The sequence below is a fragment of the Protopterus annectens genome, chromosome 17.part0 (assembly GCF_019279795.1).
Source record: "Protopterus annectens isolate FY-2018-M chromosome 17.part0, PAN1.0, whole genome shotgun sequence".
Classification (NCBI taxonomy): Eukaryota; Metazoa; Chordata; order Ceratodontiformes; family Protopteridae; genus Protopterus; species Protopterus annectens.
Window position 1 is genome coordinate 102,855,475 of NC_056751.1, and position 16,112 is coordinate 102,871,586.

At 37.9% G+C, this 16,112-nt stretch overlaps 1 protein-coding gene across 1 annotated transcript in view; it reads left to right on the forward strand.

The window, feature by feature from the left end:
* Positions 1-16,112, forward strand: part of WRN (WRN RecQ like helicase) — a 2,579,924-nt gene that overhangs the window by 1,534,744 nt on the left and 1,029,068 nt on the right. Inside the window, 1 exon segment of the mRNA XM_044059154.1 lies at positions 7,178-7,256. Coding sequence (XP_043915089.1) covers positions 7,178-7,256 — 79 coding nt within the window.

Genomic DNA, 16,112 nt, shown 5'->3' on the forward strand with positions numbered 1-16,112 from the left:
AAATCAGCAAAAAAAGGGGGGTAATGAGTGCACCATGAGCTGCAGTCAGAAACAAACTGTCAAATAAATCCAAACGGTCTTCTTATATATAAAATCCTCGTTTATTGCAAAAAGTAAAACTGCAGCAAGTTGTGAGCGCTTTCGCGTTGTTACCCAACGCTTCATCAGACATAAAGAAAATGCTGGGGCTCTCCTCTTATAAATCATTAACTGTCATGATGTCATCAATAAAAAGTAATTAGTTAAAATTTAAAAGACATATACACATAAAAAGCAATATTGAAGCATTAACCATCTAAAACAAGGAACATGTTTTGCATGCAGTTGGCTATGAGTCTTAGTGCTTCAATGGTCTGGAAGCTAAAAAAGGCTTAAGAGTAAGCCTCTCATTAAGCCCAAATTTGTGGGCTTGTAATTTGACAATCCACTTGCCTTCTCTTTCTTCAATTCTATTCCTTGTGTTTCCAAGTCTCCCATCTGTATGCACCAGTTCAAGAACCTGAAATTTGAATATGTGATTGACACCTAACTCAACAGTATGTTTGGCTAGGGCGTTCAAAATATTACTTTTAGATATGGCATAAGCATGCTCTCTAATGCGTTCTCTTAAAGATCTGGTTGTCATGCCTACATAGAATTTCCTACATAATAGACAATCAGCTAGATAAACCAAGCTAGTAGACCTACAGTTCGCATGGTGTTTGAACATATAGGTCCTGTGTGTTTCAGGATGTATATATTTGTCAGTGTTAGCCACATATTTGCATTGGTTGCAAGATGAGCAAGCATAAGTGCCACATTGTGTTTTGATGCGCCCTGTAGCATGAGGTTGGTCATAGCCTATTTAATGAAAGCATGTTCCTGTAGGCTACACGAGGTGTGCTGTCAACTAAGGACCTAATGTCATCATCTATCATAAGAAGATTCCAATGTTTGTTGAAAATCTTCAAAATGTGCTTGTTCTTGTTGGTATAGGGAATCAGAATCCTGTTGGGATTAGGTCTGGATGTTCGTGTGGAATCTAAACATTGAGACTTGTGTCTTTTTATGATTGGTGCGGCTTCCTTGCCTCTCTTGGTGTCACAAACAGAGATGGCTTCATGTACAGAATTCTTATTGTAGCCCCTAGATACAAAATGTCTGGCTAATTCTGTTTTTTGTTGTTGGTATGCTGTCTGTGTAGAGGTCAGTTTAGAAGCCCTCAGGGCTTGATTCTTGACAATGTTTTTGTAGATGTGTTGGGGATGCATACTTTCTCTATGTAATAAGTTGTTCCTCCAACAACTCTTCCTGAATAACTCAGTTTCAAAACCGTGTTTATTCCTTGAAACACTCACATCCAGGAAATCAATGCGCTCATTGGAGTAAGTATAGTCAAAACTCAAGAAGTCAGTTGTAACATTAAGGTAACTAATAAAATCAAGTAAATGTTCAACAGTTCCTCCCCAAAGAAGAAACACATCATCTACAAACCTATTGTAGAATATCAACGACTCAAGAAACACAGAATCATCATTGAACACAAACAACTGTTCCCAATGTGCCAGCACTAAATTGGCGTAAGCGTTGGCACAAGGAGTGCCCATCGCTACACCTTTAACTTGAAGATGATAAGTATTCCCATAGCATAATACGTTGTTTTTGAGAATAATCTCAAGTAAAGACACACATCTATCTACCATAAGAGATGTAAACTTATAATGTGTAAGAATAGCTCTAATGTAATCCAAGCCAATGTCATTAGGAATTGAGGTGAACAACGATTTAACATCTAAAGTTACCAGTATACACTTGTCTTGGGGTGAAAAAGATTGTTCAAAATCTCCTAAATTCTCCAAAAAATTAGTGGTGTCCTTCAAAATGTGCTTAACCTTTAGAACAATAGGTTTCAATATCTTATCAAGATAAATCGAGAGGGGCTCGGTGAGCCACCCTCGGCTAGAAACTATCGGTCGTAATGGTGGATCAATAGCGTTCTTGTGTATTTTGGGTAAGCCCCTGAAAGATGGTACTAGGGGTTTATCAACTAGTAGATAGGAGTACAAATCATTGTCAATTACAGTGGTTAGTAACAAGTCATACAACATGGCATGTACGTTCTTAATGAGATTGTTCAAACTATACCTAGGTAGAGGTAAATAAGTCTCACAATCAGACAACATAGCATTCATTTTCTCACAATACACAGAACTATCCATAATGACAATAGCGCCACCTTTGTCTGCTTGTCTAATAGTTATGGATTCATTACCTCTTAGATTGTCCAAAGCTTGTTTCTCATCATATGATAAGTTAACAAAGTTAGATTTGGCTTTGTTGTCGTTATAAAGTTTAAATAAATCATCTTCCACAGCTTGTTCAAAGGCATCCAAGAGTGGATGTTGTTGTGGAACAAAAGTAGATGGCTTCCTAAATAAAGTGTGGTCAATAGCAGGCTGTTGTGCCTGCTGGCCATACAACAATTTGAGAGTTAAAGTCCTTGTGAACATCTTAACATCGACAACAATGTCGGTGACATCATTGCTGTGTGAGGGAATGAAGCCTAACCCCCTGTTGAGAATCGATGATTCAAATGCATTCAAATCGTACTGAGATATATTTACAACTAAGTTGTCAGAGTTCAAGGACTCAGACGGCAAAGCAACAACATTTATTTTCTCGGTCGCCATACCTTTTTTGTGAGCTGCGTGTGGTCCTCTGTGAACTTCCTTTTGTTGGCTTGTGTGGACGGGGACCAAGTTCTCTTTTCTTGTGGTCGGAAGGGTAAAGGAAAAGAAGGGAGACCCTCTCCCAATGCAAACAACTCGTCCTCTGCTGGGATTACAAAGGAATCAATGCACAGCTGTTTGTTGCGCGTTTCACTCACTTTCGGTCTGACAGGATCAACTTTCTCAACATGCGGCAATATATCTGAAACGGAGTCTATATGTACAAGTGCCTGTGTTGTTACAACGTGAGAGTGTTGTGTGGTTGTCTTGTTAGGCTCCTCTGTAACGTTGCTGAACATCTCCGTTGTAACGGTCGTAGTAGGATCCATGTTGGATGGTTCATCTCGTGACGTCAACGAAGTAGGAGTGGTAGAGCATGTAGCACGTTGTTCATTCATAACAACAGGATGAATGCGCGTATTGTTCAAAGAGTTATTCGTATTGTGGGATCTCATAGCACTATTCTCCTTGGGCCAGGAGAAAACTTGAGATTTACTGAAGTCAACAAAATCTCTTTGCAGCTTGCGTTTTTTATCTCGCAGGCATTTGATGTCAAGCGAAGTTAACATGTTCTTTAGATCCTCAAATACAATGTTGGATTGTTCTGTATTTAATAAACCTACCAACTCTGTATGGATGGTTAAAATGTCCTGTTTCAATTCAATGATAGAAATATCATAGTGCTCGATCAAAATAAGCAGATAGGAGAAACTGGTATCAATGTTATGTTTCTGCCACTTGGCCAAAAGGGTTGGTTGTGAATCGCCGAAAGTCGGCATTTTAAGGATTCTAAGACCTCGCGGCACCAATTTAAATTTTAAGCAGGCTTCCATATGAAGTTTCTGCCACTGTATGGTGCGGAGTTTATAAAGCTTGTTCTCCAAATTCCTTGTTATCATGGTGATTTCCATGTTGCTCTTAAAAGAGTGTGCATCATCTCCAGAAGCATTTAAATCAGAGGTAGTCAGTTTGAGTAATGGGTTGATATTAAAATCAACAAGTCCATCCAAATCAAACAGTCTGTCAGCTTCTTGGTTAGGTAAAGGTGAATTAGATTTAGCAGCCATGTCCAAGCAGTGGTATACAAATAAGGCAAAATAGAAAAGAAAAACTCACTGCCAGGTAAAGCACTCACCTCAGAAACAACAAATCAGCAAAAAAAAGGGGTAATGAGTGCACCATGAGCTGCAGTCAGAAACAAACTGTCAAATAAATCCAAACGGTCTTCTTATATATAAAATCCTCGTTTATTGCAAAAAGTAAAACTGCAGCAAGTTGTGAGCGCTTTCGCGTTGTTACCCAACGCTTCATCAGACATAAAGAAAATGCTGAAACTCTCCTCTTATAAAGCATTAACTGTCATGATGTCATCAATGCTTAAAAAATAATTAAAATTTAAAAAGACATACAAACATAAAAAGCAATATTAAAACATTAACCATCTAAAACAAGGAACATATTTTGCATGAAGTTGTCTATAAGTGTTAGTGCTTCAATGGTCTGGAAGCTAAAAAAGGCTTAAGAGTAAGCCTCTCATTAAGCCCAAATTTGTGGGCTTGTAATTTGACAATCCACTTGCCTTCTCTTTCTTCAATTCTATTCCTTGTGTTGCCAAGTCTCCCATCTGTATGCACCAATTCAAGAACCTGAAATTTGAATATGTGATTGACACCTAACTCAACAGTATGTTTTTGCTTTAAAAAAGCCTCATAATATTGACTATTCTTTTTCATTTACTTGCTTACTCTTAAAACTTGTTACTAAATCAATCTAAGGTCATTAATCCAGTCATTTCCCAATGCAAGAATGAGGAAAATGTTCATTATTTGTTATTTTGTCATTCTCTTTTAACCAGGCTTTTTTTCCATTGCATTGCCTACATTTCATAAAACTGAATAAGAGAGAGAGAAGGGAGAAAGAAAAGTAAAAAAAAGGCAACAGCTGTTTACTATCCCCATTACATTTAAAAATAACTGAGAAAACTAAGTAAGAAAATAATTTCTTTACTTACAGTTAACTTTCTTATTCTCCTTTTCCTCCCCAAAGCATATTTTGAACATGAATGACATGAAGTAGGGCATATGCTTTAGAGTCCCCCACAAGTCCAACAAATTCTGAAAAAGTCCAATATTTCCAGATTTTCTTGTTCTGTCATATTTCACACATGTAATTATTGCATTGTAATCCCATTTTAAGGTACTGGTTTTATTACTGTTTATCTCCATCTCCCAAATCTTGTCACTGGTTCATTTCCAACATACTCACAATTCTTCTAGTCAGCTGTCGTGCTCCATTCCTTCACTCCAATATTTTCCATTGAAACAATGGAAAATGTTCACAGGTACAGTATTTCTGTGGTCTTCATTATCAGAAGAACAAGAAACAGAATCTCTGTTTCACATCTTTTTGTTTTGACAAACTTTTGTATTTCCTCCTTAGCATGTACTTCATCAAAATATGATATTTTCCCTCCAGGGAAGAATACTTTGAAGACAGCTGAGTACAGCTGTTTGAATCTCACACCTGTCTCTCGACATTCTCTGAATAGTAGAATAAATTTGCTTCTCTTTTGTCTGATGTACAATAAGTAATCATTCTTCACAAACACTGCTGTCTCCCACTTTTAGTACTTTGTCCCTCTGCCACAGTTTTGCCAAAATCAACTCCTTCTGCTAGTAGGATCACATCTTTACTATTAAAGGTCTAGGTTGCTCTGTCATAGGCTAGTGTGGAGCATGCATACAATGTTCCCTTTCAACTAACAACAACTGTTGTGGAATACCAGTCTAGGTGCTTATTTGTGCTTTTCATAAAACTGATGCAGTCTGTTCATTCCGGCTTATCTGGTACAGCTGAAAATGTAGTCTGTTCCTTCCAGCTTATCTGGTACAGCTGTAAATGTAGTCTGTTCCTTCCAGCTTATCTGGTACAGCTGAAAATGCAGTCTATTCCTTCCAGCTTATCTGGTACAGCTGAAAATGCAGTCTGTTCTTTCAACTTTTCTTTTTATAGCTGAAAATCTCAGGTTTTCCCTACTTCTATTCTATTCTTCCCTAATTTTTTGAAACATCTCTTCCTAGGCAGTCTCATATTCAGCCAGCATTTTCTTCATTTCCACCTCTGATTTTTGCAGCTTTATCAACTCATCTTGATATTTGTTTAAAGCTTCTTCTATTTTTTCCAGCCTTCTATTTGTGTTGATGGTACTCCATCAGTGGTTTGTTTATTTTAGCCAGGTCTGTGTGTAGTTGTGTTGTATATTCCTGTAGGTTACTGGAATTCATGTTGAGAGATTTCATTGTTTATTTCTGAACAGCTGCAGAACTTGCCAGTCAGTAATTCTTCCTCAGTTTTAAGCTGATTTTTTCCAGGTCCTCTATATTTCTTTTTTCCTCGCATCCAGGCAGTACACTTACTACTAGCCAGTTACTGGAAATTACCCATAAACACAAGTCTACTGGTCTTCTCAAGTTTCTGTCTTCACACTGAGAGAGCTAAAATTAAGCTGCTACTTAATGTGCAGCCATATTGGAAGTCCTCTGAATCCCTGCCCTGGCAGCTTTAACTGCAGTGCTTTTGGTGTAGTCTATGTAAGTAAATGTAATTCATGTCTGGCATATATTGAGAAGACCCAACATAAACTTAAGAGAATACAAGAACATTAATATTGCATTAGATCTATGAATATGACAAATGTCCTTTTTAAACACTGTGCTCTTATGAGAACTGTAAGCAGTTTTCTCTTATTTTTATTTTAAATAAAATTCCACCTCATGTGGAGGGACTGGGAAACCGACGCACTATGCAAGGAACTGCACTAACCAATTTTGTTGAATAGTAACATTGTTTGAATGATTTTTTCCATTGCATCAAGAAATGATGCAACAGGCTGACCTAATGATTGACAGCTTTTTCTCCACCCCCACTTCCTTTATAAGGCTGGCTTAGTAGGAGTTGTTTTTGTTCTGAAGAAGTTCATATATCTTGGTGAAAGAGCTCAATAAATTGGTGATTTTAAGCCTGTGATGGTCCTGTGTCCTTTGTTGGTTATTGGTCATCATTTTGGTACACTTTCCACATCTACAGAGAACTTTTTGGGATACATACAGAATGTCTCCCCTCATTCAAGTGGTTGCAATTTTTATATCCGGATCACTGTTGAACCTCTCAGTAGTGGTTTTATAACAGCTACTTTCCATTTGCAAAGGAGACATCTCTGACTCACTGAGAGTCTTTATCATCCATTTGCAAGTATTTATTATTTTGGAACTTGAATTCTTCTTATGATTGGAAGAAAGTTCTGTGTGAGCTTTGTGTTTGTAGACATAAGGGCAGTCAATTTTTTTGTTAATTGCACAACAAAATGTTTTTGTAGCTGAGGTTGCTGAGTATAATAGTTTTAGGTTAAGTCAAATTAAATAAATTTCAGTTTGATAATTCATATATAATTATTTAATTTATTGTTGCAGTCATAGCCCAGCTCCTGCTCAGTTGTCTCAGAAGCATGCAACTGTGAAGTCTCCAGCAAAACCTACTTCAGATCTCAAGGTTGGTCTTTTAGTTAATATATTTTTGAGAATTTTTATTTGGTTACAGAACAACATTTGAAAAAATCTTGTGCCTTGATTGTTGTTTAAAAGCTAATCTATCTTTTTATCAATGTATTTGGAACCTGTCTTTATTGTTTCACTAATCACCTCTGCTTTGTGTCCTGTCAGGCAAGGTCATCGACTTTATGTATCTATCTGTCAATTTATCTGTCTAGCTATTTATTAATTTATGGAGTGCGACTGAACTGAGAGTGTTCTGCCATTATATATTACCCTCTCTGAAGAATGTTGCGGATGTAGGGCCTTATATCCTGATACTTTGTTTGCCAAGTGGCACTCTTAGTAAATTAATTCACACCAACTTTTATTTAGAATGACCCCCTTCCCTTTCTTTTAATAAATGCATATGATGATGTACTCCTAAAGGCAGGCATGGGGAAGTTCACTTTAGATTTCATATTGTAGGTGGACCTTCTTTTGGATTAGAACTTACTAAAAATAATTCACTGCCATTTACATTGCTTTAATTGTTTGGTCTCCTTTTTGAATTTTTTTTTCAAACATTACTGCAGAATTTCACAAAAAACATAGTTTCATATTAAATTTAGACCTGCCCAAGATAACTTAAAGTGATCTTTATATTTTATTTTGTCTCAGACTATTACCCTAAATGTTTTTCTGTCACTCTTCTAATTAAACAGCTTTTTGTTGCTGAACAAACAATCCCGCATAGCAGAGACAAAAACAAACTTGTAGAATCGAAACTATATTAGATGTCAGAAGGAGAAGCCACAAGGATCTTGTAAAAAATGATATTATCCAACATTATTATTTCCATTTGGGTATGTTTGCTTGTCAGTCTCAATGAGAATTTGTATTTTTAATAATTTTAGTTTTACTCTTTTGGCTGTGTTATTTTTAATACATAATTTTAATAAGTTTATTCTGAGCTTTTAGTGAATGAATAATCTCACACTTTTAGATTATTGTGTTTATGCACTTTAAGTAGCACTTTTTACAGCACTTTGGCACTTTAAGAAATATAAATGGGAGGGTTTAATGACATCGTCCTTCGATCAGATGATCATTTTGGGCCTTATTTAAAAACCTGCCTTTTGTTTTTTTAAACTTATCTGAAGAAGTTCATTACTGTTACATGATTGAAAGTGCTCATTTGTGGATAATGAAATATTTTACAAGAACATTGCGGCTTCTCCTTCTGGCAGTTAACAGTTTAGGTTTTACAAGCTTTTCGTTGTTGATAGAATGCAGCCTTACACGGTTTACAAAAAAAAAAATAGTATTGTCTAAGGTTTTGGGGTGTGAACTTTAAAATTATTCACAGGTATATTTCTAAAGAACAAGTGGATAGGTTTATTTCCAAAGAACAAGTGGATTTTCAACATTTAGATCACTGTTTTAATAACCTAAGCTCTTTCGGTCCTACTTCCTGCCTTTCAGGAGTTCAATGGGTGTTCCATGTAAAGACAGAGCACCAATTTCTTTTGAGCGTTTTTGCCTCTGAAAATCACCTCTTTGGTGAGCCCTGTGGAACTGTTGGTTGGGTAGCAGTCATTCATGCTGAGCAGATATGTTCCCCTGTCAGCCTTTGCAAAGCTGAGTACTGTTAGGAAATATTGCCGCCTTCTATTCCCTGTTCCCATTGCTTGGATTTGCTGAGGAGCTAATTTCTGCCTTTTTCTTGCCTAATACTACTTGAGACAAGAAAAGAGAGAGAGTTGCCTCTCTCTCTGTCATGGATTTTCATTCAGAAGAACAGACATCACAAGGGGTTTCGCTTTCTAAAACTGCTTCTGCTTACCCCTCCCCCCAACAAGGATAGGCAATATTTTGGCAAGTTGGGATGAAAGTGTGTTCTTATCCTACGTTATCTTTCAAGCTTTAAAATTATGATGCTTATATGTTAAAAGTATGTACTTTTATTTATTTTTTAAATTTTTATTAAATAATCACTTAAGGCAGACACACATTAATAGAAAACACAGTATTAACTTTTTTTTTTTTACATGTGTTATACATTGTATATATGTTTTATTTTTAACAATTATTCAATCCAGTATTGCAGAAATTGCTCAAGTCCTGCCTTAATTTAAATTTCATGCTCCTTCTCCTCCTGAACATTATTCTACGTGCATTGTTCCACAGATTTAATTTATTTTGGTGTACTGTGTTCCTTCAATTTTCTTAAAGATTTCACCTGCAGTTCTTTCATCTCCTTTAAAATACGTAGTATTTCATATGGCTGGATTAGCTTTTGATTTCCTTTTAGTAATTGCTTTTAGACAGCAGTAACCTTACCAAGGCCTTATTGTGTTTAGGCAATTCAGATCAAACATCCTAGCACAAAATAATTTTCTTAGTTACAATAATTTGCTCTCCCACTATGTGACGGAAGTACTCTGTTAGGGAATTTTTAAAATCTCTCATCTCATTACATTGCCAAAAATATGTTCCTAATTACCTCTCTCTTTCCTCTCGCACCTCCATCATTTGCAATCTACCTGAGGAAAATTTATCTAAAGTCTGCTTGGGGTATAAAAATACCTATGCAGGCACTTCCATTCAAATATTATAAACCTTCTGGATTTTGTTAGCTGTTTTGGAGACATAAATGTCTTCCTACTGTCCATTTCTTTTTTGCCTTTCCCTTCTCTCTTCCCTGTCTTTTCTAACCTCTTGTGATTGATACTTACAGTTGTCATGTCCTACTAAATATCTGTTTTTAACAGCAGCTTCTTACCTAAACTTGCCAAGAAACTTAACCAGATCTGATCTTTCACTTACCACTGTCATGTTCCTTTTTCATTGCCTATACTCCATTATCAGAGCTGGTAGGGAAGGCATTCTTTACCCTGCAGTCCAAATTTCTGCTTTACTTAATCTGATTATTTTTCCTTTCTGCCCCTATTTATTTCTATCCAATACCTTGATTTGTTTGCTAATTTTCTCTGATAAGTTGCCTATTTTCTCTACCCCCTGCTTGCTGTCATTGTTCTTGGTAAAATCTCTTTTCTCCATTACTGTGCTGGCTTAGTTCTTGAATACTTTCTGGTACTTCATAAATTTAGTATTCTGTATTGTTTTTTTTTCCTTAAAGGCTGGCATTCAAAATCCAGCTTTCCCCTTATTTCTTGAATTCCTCTCAAGATTCCTTTCCACTTTGATGTATAAACCTCTCCTTATATTATGTATGAGTCTTAACTGCATAGTGCTAATGTATCCAATCAAGTCAGGTATTCCTAAACCAACTTGTTCTGTGGGTAGAAAAAATGATGTATCCTGCTTAACATTTGTCTTCCTTCCTTAAGTTCTTCAAATCTTTATCAATTATTGTCCACAACATCATCTCAGATTGATAAAGATGCTCATGAGTTGTATATAACCTATCTTACCATCCACAGTCAAGAGCCTCTTAATCTCAAGTTTTTGTATTGTCTTTTGTTTCGTCTCCTCCCACATGTCCTTCGCAACTATCCATACACTTAAATACTTCATCTTATCACTTTCCAGTAAATAAGGATATTGCTAAGTCAATTCATGTGTGCTACACTGTTTACTGCCATAGCCTTTGTTTTATCTTCATTAGTTTTATATCCTGAAAAGACTTGAAATTGTCTCAACATATCCCACAACACAAAAATAGCCTTTTGTATGTTTATCAAGTATAAAGTGTCGTCTGTGAATAAAGCTAACTTTTCTTGATTACCATACCAGTTGCATCTTTAAATTTGTGAGCTCTTTACTTTCTTTGCTATTGGCTCTAAGCATAAAACAAGTAGTAAAGGGAGAAGGGAAACCTCCCTGTCTGGTTCCTGTATTCAAACGCAGCTTTTCAGAGAGAAACTCTTTCACTTTAATTCTTGCTTCTAACCCTTCATATATCCCAGTAATTAAACATGTTATTCTATAAGGGAAGGTTCATGCTACCATTTTCCTACTCAGGCAATCCCAGCTGATTCTGTGAAATTTCATCCCTGCAATAAAGCCTCAACAACAATTTTTCTTATACTGTCCTTTACTGTCGGTCATCATTCCCACTGCCTTAGTGGTATTTTTGGTTATCTGTCAAGGTAACCCATTACTAGCCAGCTTTCAAATCCTCAAATGCTGCTGCTTCGTACTTCATGTGACTGCAGACTTGTCTGAGCATATCCTGGGAGGGAAGCCTTCAGCTGTTAAACGAAGTGAGTGTTCAGTTTTGTTCTGCCATACAAAGAAGAAAGTCCTCTGACTCTTCATGTGATCCTGTGCTGATTTTTCCAGATTACTGCTCAAATAAGCCCAATTTGGTGACCCCTTGCTCTCATTTTATTATTAGATTTATTATTCTCTCTTTATTTTTATGTTTATAGTAAAATCTTTTAATATTTTACTTTAAGTATTTACATTGATTCCTTTGGGAATTTCTGCATGTAGCATCGTTTATGTAGCTTCTGTCTTTGACAAATGCTTGTTTTTACTGTTTCTAAGGAAACTTTCTATATTTATCTTGGAAGTGCAGTGTGTATATGTACTTTTAAACATTAGGGATTGTCTCATTCAGTCAGAACTGTGAATTAATTACACTTGTCATTACTGATTTTACTCTGCTTGATTTTCATATTTTGAGAGGAAAATATTACGGAACTTGGAATCTAAGGTTGTCAGTTTTCATTCATTCCTCAACTAATGGGTTTGGATCTGATCCTCAGATCCAACTTGGCCATTATACTAGCTCATGGCCTCCAGCAAACTCTCGAGCTCCTTCCCTACCCATAATGCACCACTCCTAACATCTCTCAGATCTCTTTTGCCATTTTTGCATCTAGACGTGTTCACCTTCACCTATTGAGTTTTCAGTGGGAGAGGAGTCCTTTTTTTATATTTCCGATCTAAAAATACCTTGTATACTACTATTTCTTTAATTGTATTTTTAAGTCATTTCTACTGTCCTTTTTTCATACACATTTGAGTGTAAGCTTTCCTACCATCATTGGTAGGCCTAACTTTTCTTCATTATTCCCTTTTGACCATAGTGTATACCGGTTTCATTACTGTAGCTGGTATTTTTCCCTATCTAGAAGATTATTGTAGTTCTTTAATACCATTGTGGGTATTTAACCTTTTCTCTTCTATCTGCTAAAATAAAAAAAAAAGTTTAGTTCTTCTCTTGTTACGGTAATTTTTTACTGTAAAAATGTCTGAAAAAGGTCCAGCAGGATTTAAAAGGTGTGATAAGTGTGTGGGCATAAGTTGCCTTATTCCAGTGTCCACAGTCTGTGTCTATATTGTTGGGCCCATATCATTTGCAAAAGGATTGCAGTATCTGTTGTGGGCTCAACCCTCAAGCACTAGCTGACAAGAAGAATAAATTGATTTTAAAAAGCTTGCTTCCAGCTCCCTTCTCTGAAGCCATTACTGGGGTTCAGTCCCCTAAACAGAAATCTAGAGACCGTACTGAAAGGTCTAAGCCTTCTGAGTCTCCGGCCTCTTCTTCCTCAGAACCTAGAAAAAAGAAAGAGAAACTGGTTCCTAAATTACTTATGATATGAACCTTATCGGATCCTATCAAACCTGTACTAGATCCTACATCCTGTGATCCAAAACATTTACCTAGAACAATGTATTTTCCTAGTCTGGATCCAGGCCCATCCAGAGTGCCCTCTCCTTTTTTTAGACAGGTGCTCCAAAATCGCCATCCCTTGTATCTTCTCATTCCTCCAGGACTCTCACAGAAGCAGATGCAGAGAGGTTGATGAGGAAATTCTTCACAGAGAAGATTCTAATGGGAGTTCTCACTGTTCTTCACCTTCAGGTCAGGAAGTCCGATCATCTACTACCCCACCAATTACTGCTCCTTCTCTAACCAACCTATTGTTTTAGTCTCTTCGGATTCCAGCATTCCAGGTCCATTTGATTTGGATACGAATACTGTTCTGAGTGCACTGACTCTGACATCCTCTGAGCAGGATGATGCTCAGAGCCAAGCATCCCTGTCATATCTGGGAGGTTGGAGTTGACTCTGAGGTTTATGGAGCCATCTCTTCCTCTTTGAGCCTCGGCACTGGACAGCTCAGCTCCAACTTCCAAATCGGGTGGATTGTTCTTTGAGTGGAAGGAGGTGACGAGCCAGAAACTTGATTTCTTGGCTCCATTGTTTTCCTTCTCCCTGGAGTGATGTGCCTTTGAGATTGTGATGAGAGTGTTCCCTGCTGTGGTAGATCAGATGGGTCCTTTCCCCTTAGATCCTCCCTGTACTTAGATGATTTTGCACCGTAATCCTCAACTTTCTACCCCACAGGGACAGTCGGCTCAAAGTTTCCAGACTACCCAGCAGCATATCCAATCTCTTTTAATACTTCACTGGACCACCCCACCAAGGAAGTTCCTATGAACAGAAAGTGCAAAAGGAGGCACTTGAACTCTCCTCAAGAGTCCGTCACTGAAGGTACTGATTTTGATGGAAAGGAGTCTCCAAAATCACCACTCAAGGACATTACATTTGGAGACATTCTTGAGATCATTAAGCAGAAGGGTGGCTGGTCTTCCCAAGACCCTTCAATGGAGGAATCAGTATTTCTGGAAGAATCAGTATTTCTGGAAACCTTTGGGACTGGCCTATCTGCTTCCTGGGTTACTCTTCCCGCTGAGCATCTCATTGATTTGCTCTCTAGGCAGGTGTGGAAGGAACCTGATAAGATTGAGCCAATCCCCAAGAGATTGTTTTACTTGTATTCTGCTTTTAACTGCAAATTAAAACTTGAAAAGAGAACACAGCTCTGTCTCTTGTGAGTCAGGCAGAAATCAGAACAGATTAATTAATGACACGCACATAAGATAGAACAGGTCAGTTAAGGTTAATCATCTGTGAACTGAGGGGGTGGAGCTAGGAACTAAACCTTCTATTTAAGGGGTGAAATAAAACATTTCAGAGCTTTACTAGAAAGGCTTACCCAGACTCTGGTACACTTTGCTGTGAGGGAAAGGTTAGTTTGCTTTTTATTTGTTGTAGTTAATATTACTGTATTGCCTTTTTCTATTTTGAATACTGTGATTTGTTTTCTTTACCTTATGTTTTACTTGTATTCTGCTTTTAACTGCATATTAAAACTTGAAAAGAGACCACAGCTATGTCTGTTGTGAGTCAGGCAGAATTCCCCCCCCCCACCTGGTTACTGTTGTGTTCTTAAACACCACTGTCTTTCTAGTTGCCTGCCCCTTATGTTAATTTGGCCATGTATCTCATAGGTTCATACTAGGCTATCTGCCCGAGGGCATTTACAAGCCTAGCCCATAGTTTTGTGGCTTACGCCACCCCTTTAGTATGGGGAACTATACCCATTATTTTGCTGTGCCTCTGTTGAGCAGTGACACTGAGGTAATCCCTGGGGTATATCTGCGATCTCCCATCCATTGGTCAAGATTTCTCTTGAACAAGGCCAGCGAGGTGCTCTGCCTCACATATACCAGGATTTTATTCCACAGCATAGGGAGTCTTTGGGTGATGAATCTATCCCTCCAGCACGTCCTATTAATAGCCGTGTCGAGGTTTAAGTCTCCGCCCTTGTGGCTCTGACGGATCTAGATTTTTGAGGTGAAGCATATTCATCAAATCTGGGTTTGACATGGCCTTGTATGTTAGGCAAAGGTCACCTCTGAGCAACTGAATAGAGCTGGAGTTCTTTCAGTCGGGCAGCATAGGACAGATGTTTGAGACCCTTTATCCTTTTGGTGAGGAACTTTTGTGGCCTCTCCAGCTGCTGCAAGTGTCGGGTCAGATACATTCCGAATGGGGCATTGTACTCAATCATTGGTCTGATGAGTGATGAGTATAGGGAGACTATGACCTCCATTTCCTCTGTTTTTACTGGCTTGTGTGAGTAAGCACAAAATTATCATTTTGTAAAATTACTCCCCTTTAACTATTTAAATTTACTGGCCATCCTACTGTATTCCATAGTACCAGAATGCAAAAGTGACCACCCCCTTTCAGTCTATCTTGCTGTTTTAAAAATAGTGACTATCTGCTAAAACTTAACTTTTTAGACAGGTAAAACTTAAGTTGCCTACTTTCACATCTAACTCCTCTAGTGCACACGGCAGTATTTAGGATAAACCATTTTTTTTCATCTTACCTTTAAGCATCCCTGTGACTAGTACTTGCTCTAAAACCTGCTGGAAAGCACTAGGAAGCCTTAAACTGATACAAGCACTCAACTTTCCTTGTTAATAAGGAGAAATTAATTGTAGGCACCAAACAGCCTATAACTGCAAAGTACCTTGCTAAGGTAAGGGTAAACTTCTCTTGTACTTACAGAAAAAGCACCAAACCAGGCATGTCCAAGGGTCGGCTTCCGGTGATTTCTCCTGTCCACCTGGTGAATCTGGGCATACTGGGGCAATGCAGCAATTGCCTCATGTACACAGATTACCCTGTCCTCCTACCACCTAGCACTGCAACCTGCGAGTGATGCATTTACATAGCCAAACTGAAAGCAAAGCTCTCTCCACCAAAGATTGTGCTAGACAGTCAAGAGGAGAAGGTTAACACCCACACTACACATCAAGCCACACATAACACTTCTAAACCCGCAGCACTAAACCCTCATATGTGTGGAGGCCCTTAACAGTAACCTGGCCAAGCAACAAGGACCTCCGAAGCTGAAACGCAAGCAAGCACCAGTCACATCCAAAATGTCACACAGCTCACAACACCAGTGTGCCACCCAACAACAGCCCCTAAGGCAAGACAACGTACCCAACACTTAGTCATAGGTGACAGTATAGTCAGGCACACTGATGTTCCACTCACCAGGCTGAACAAGGAGAAAATTAGTCAGCTGCCTGTCTGGTG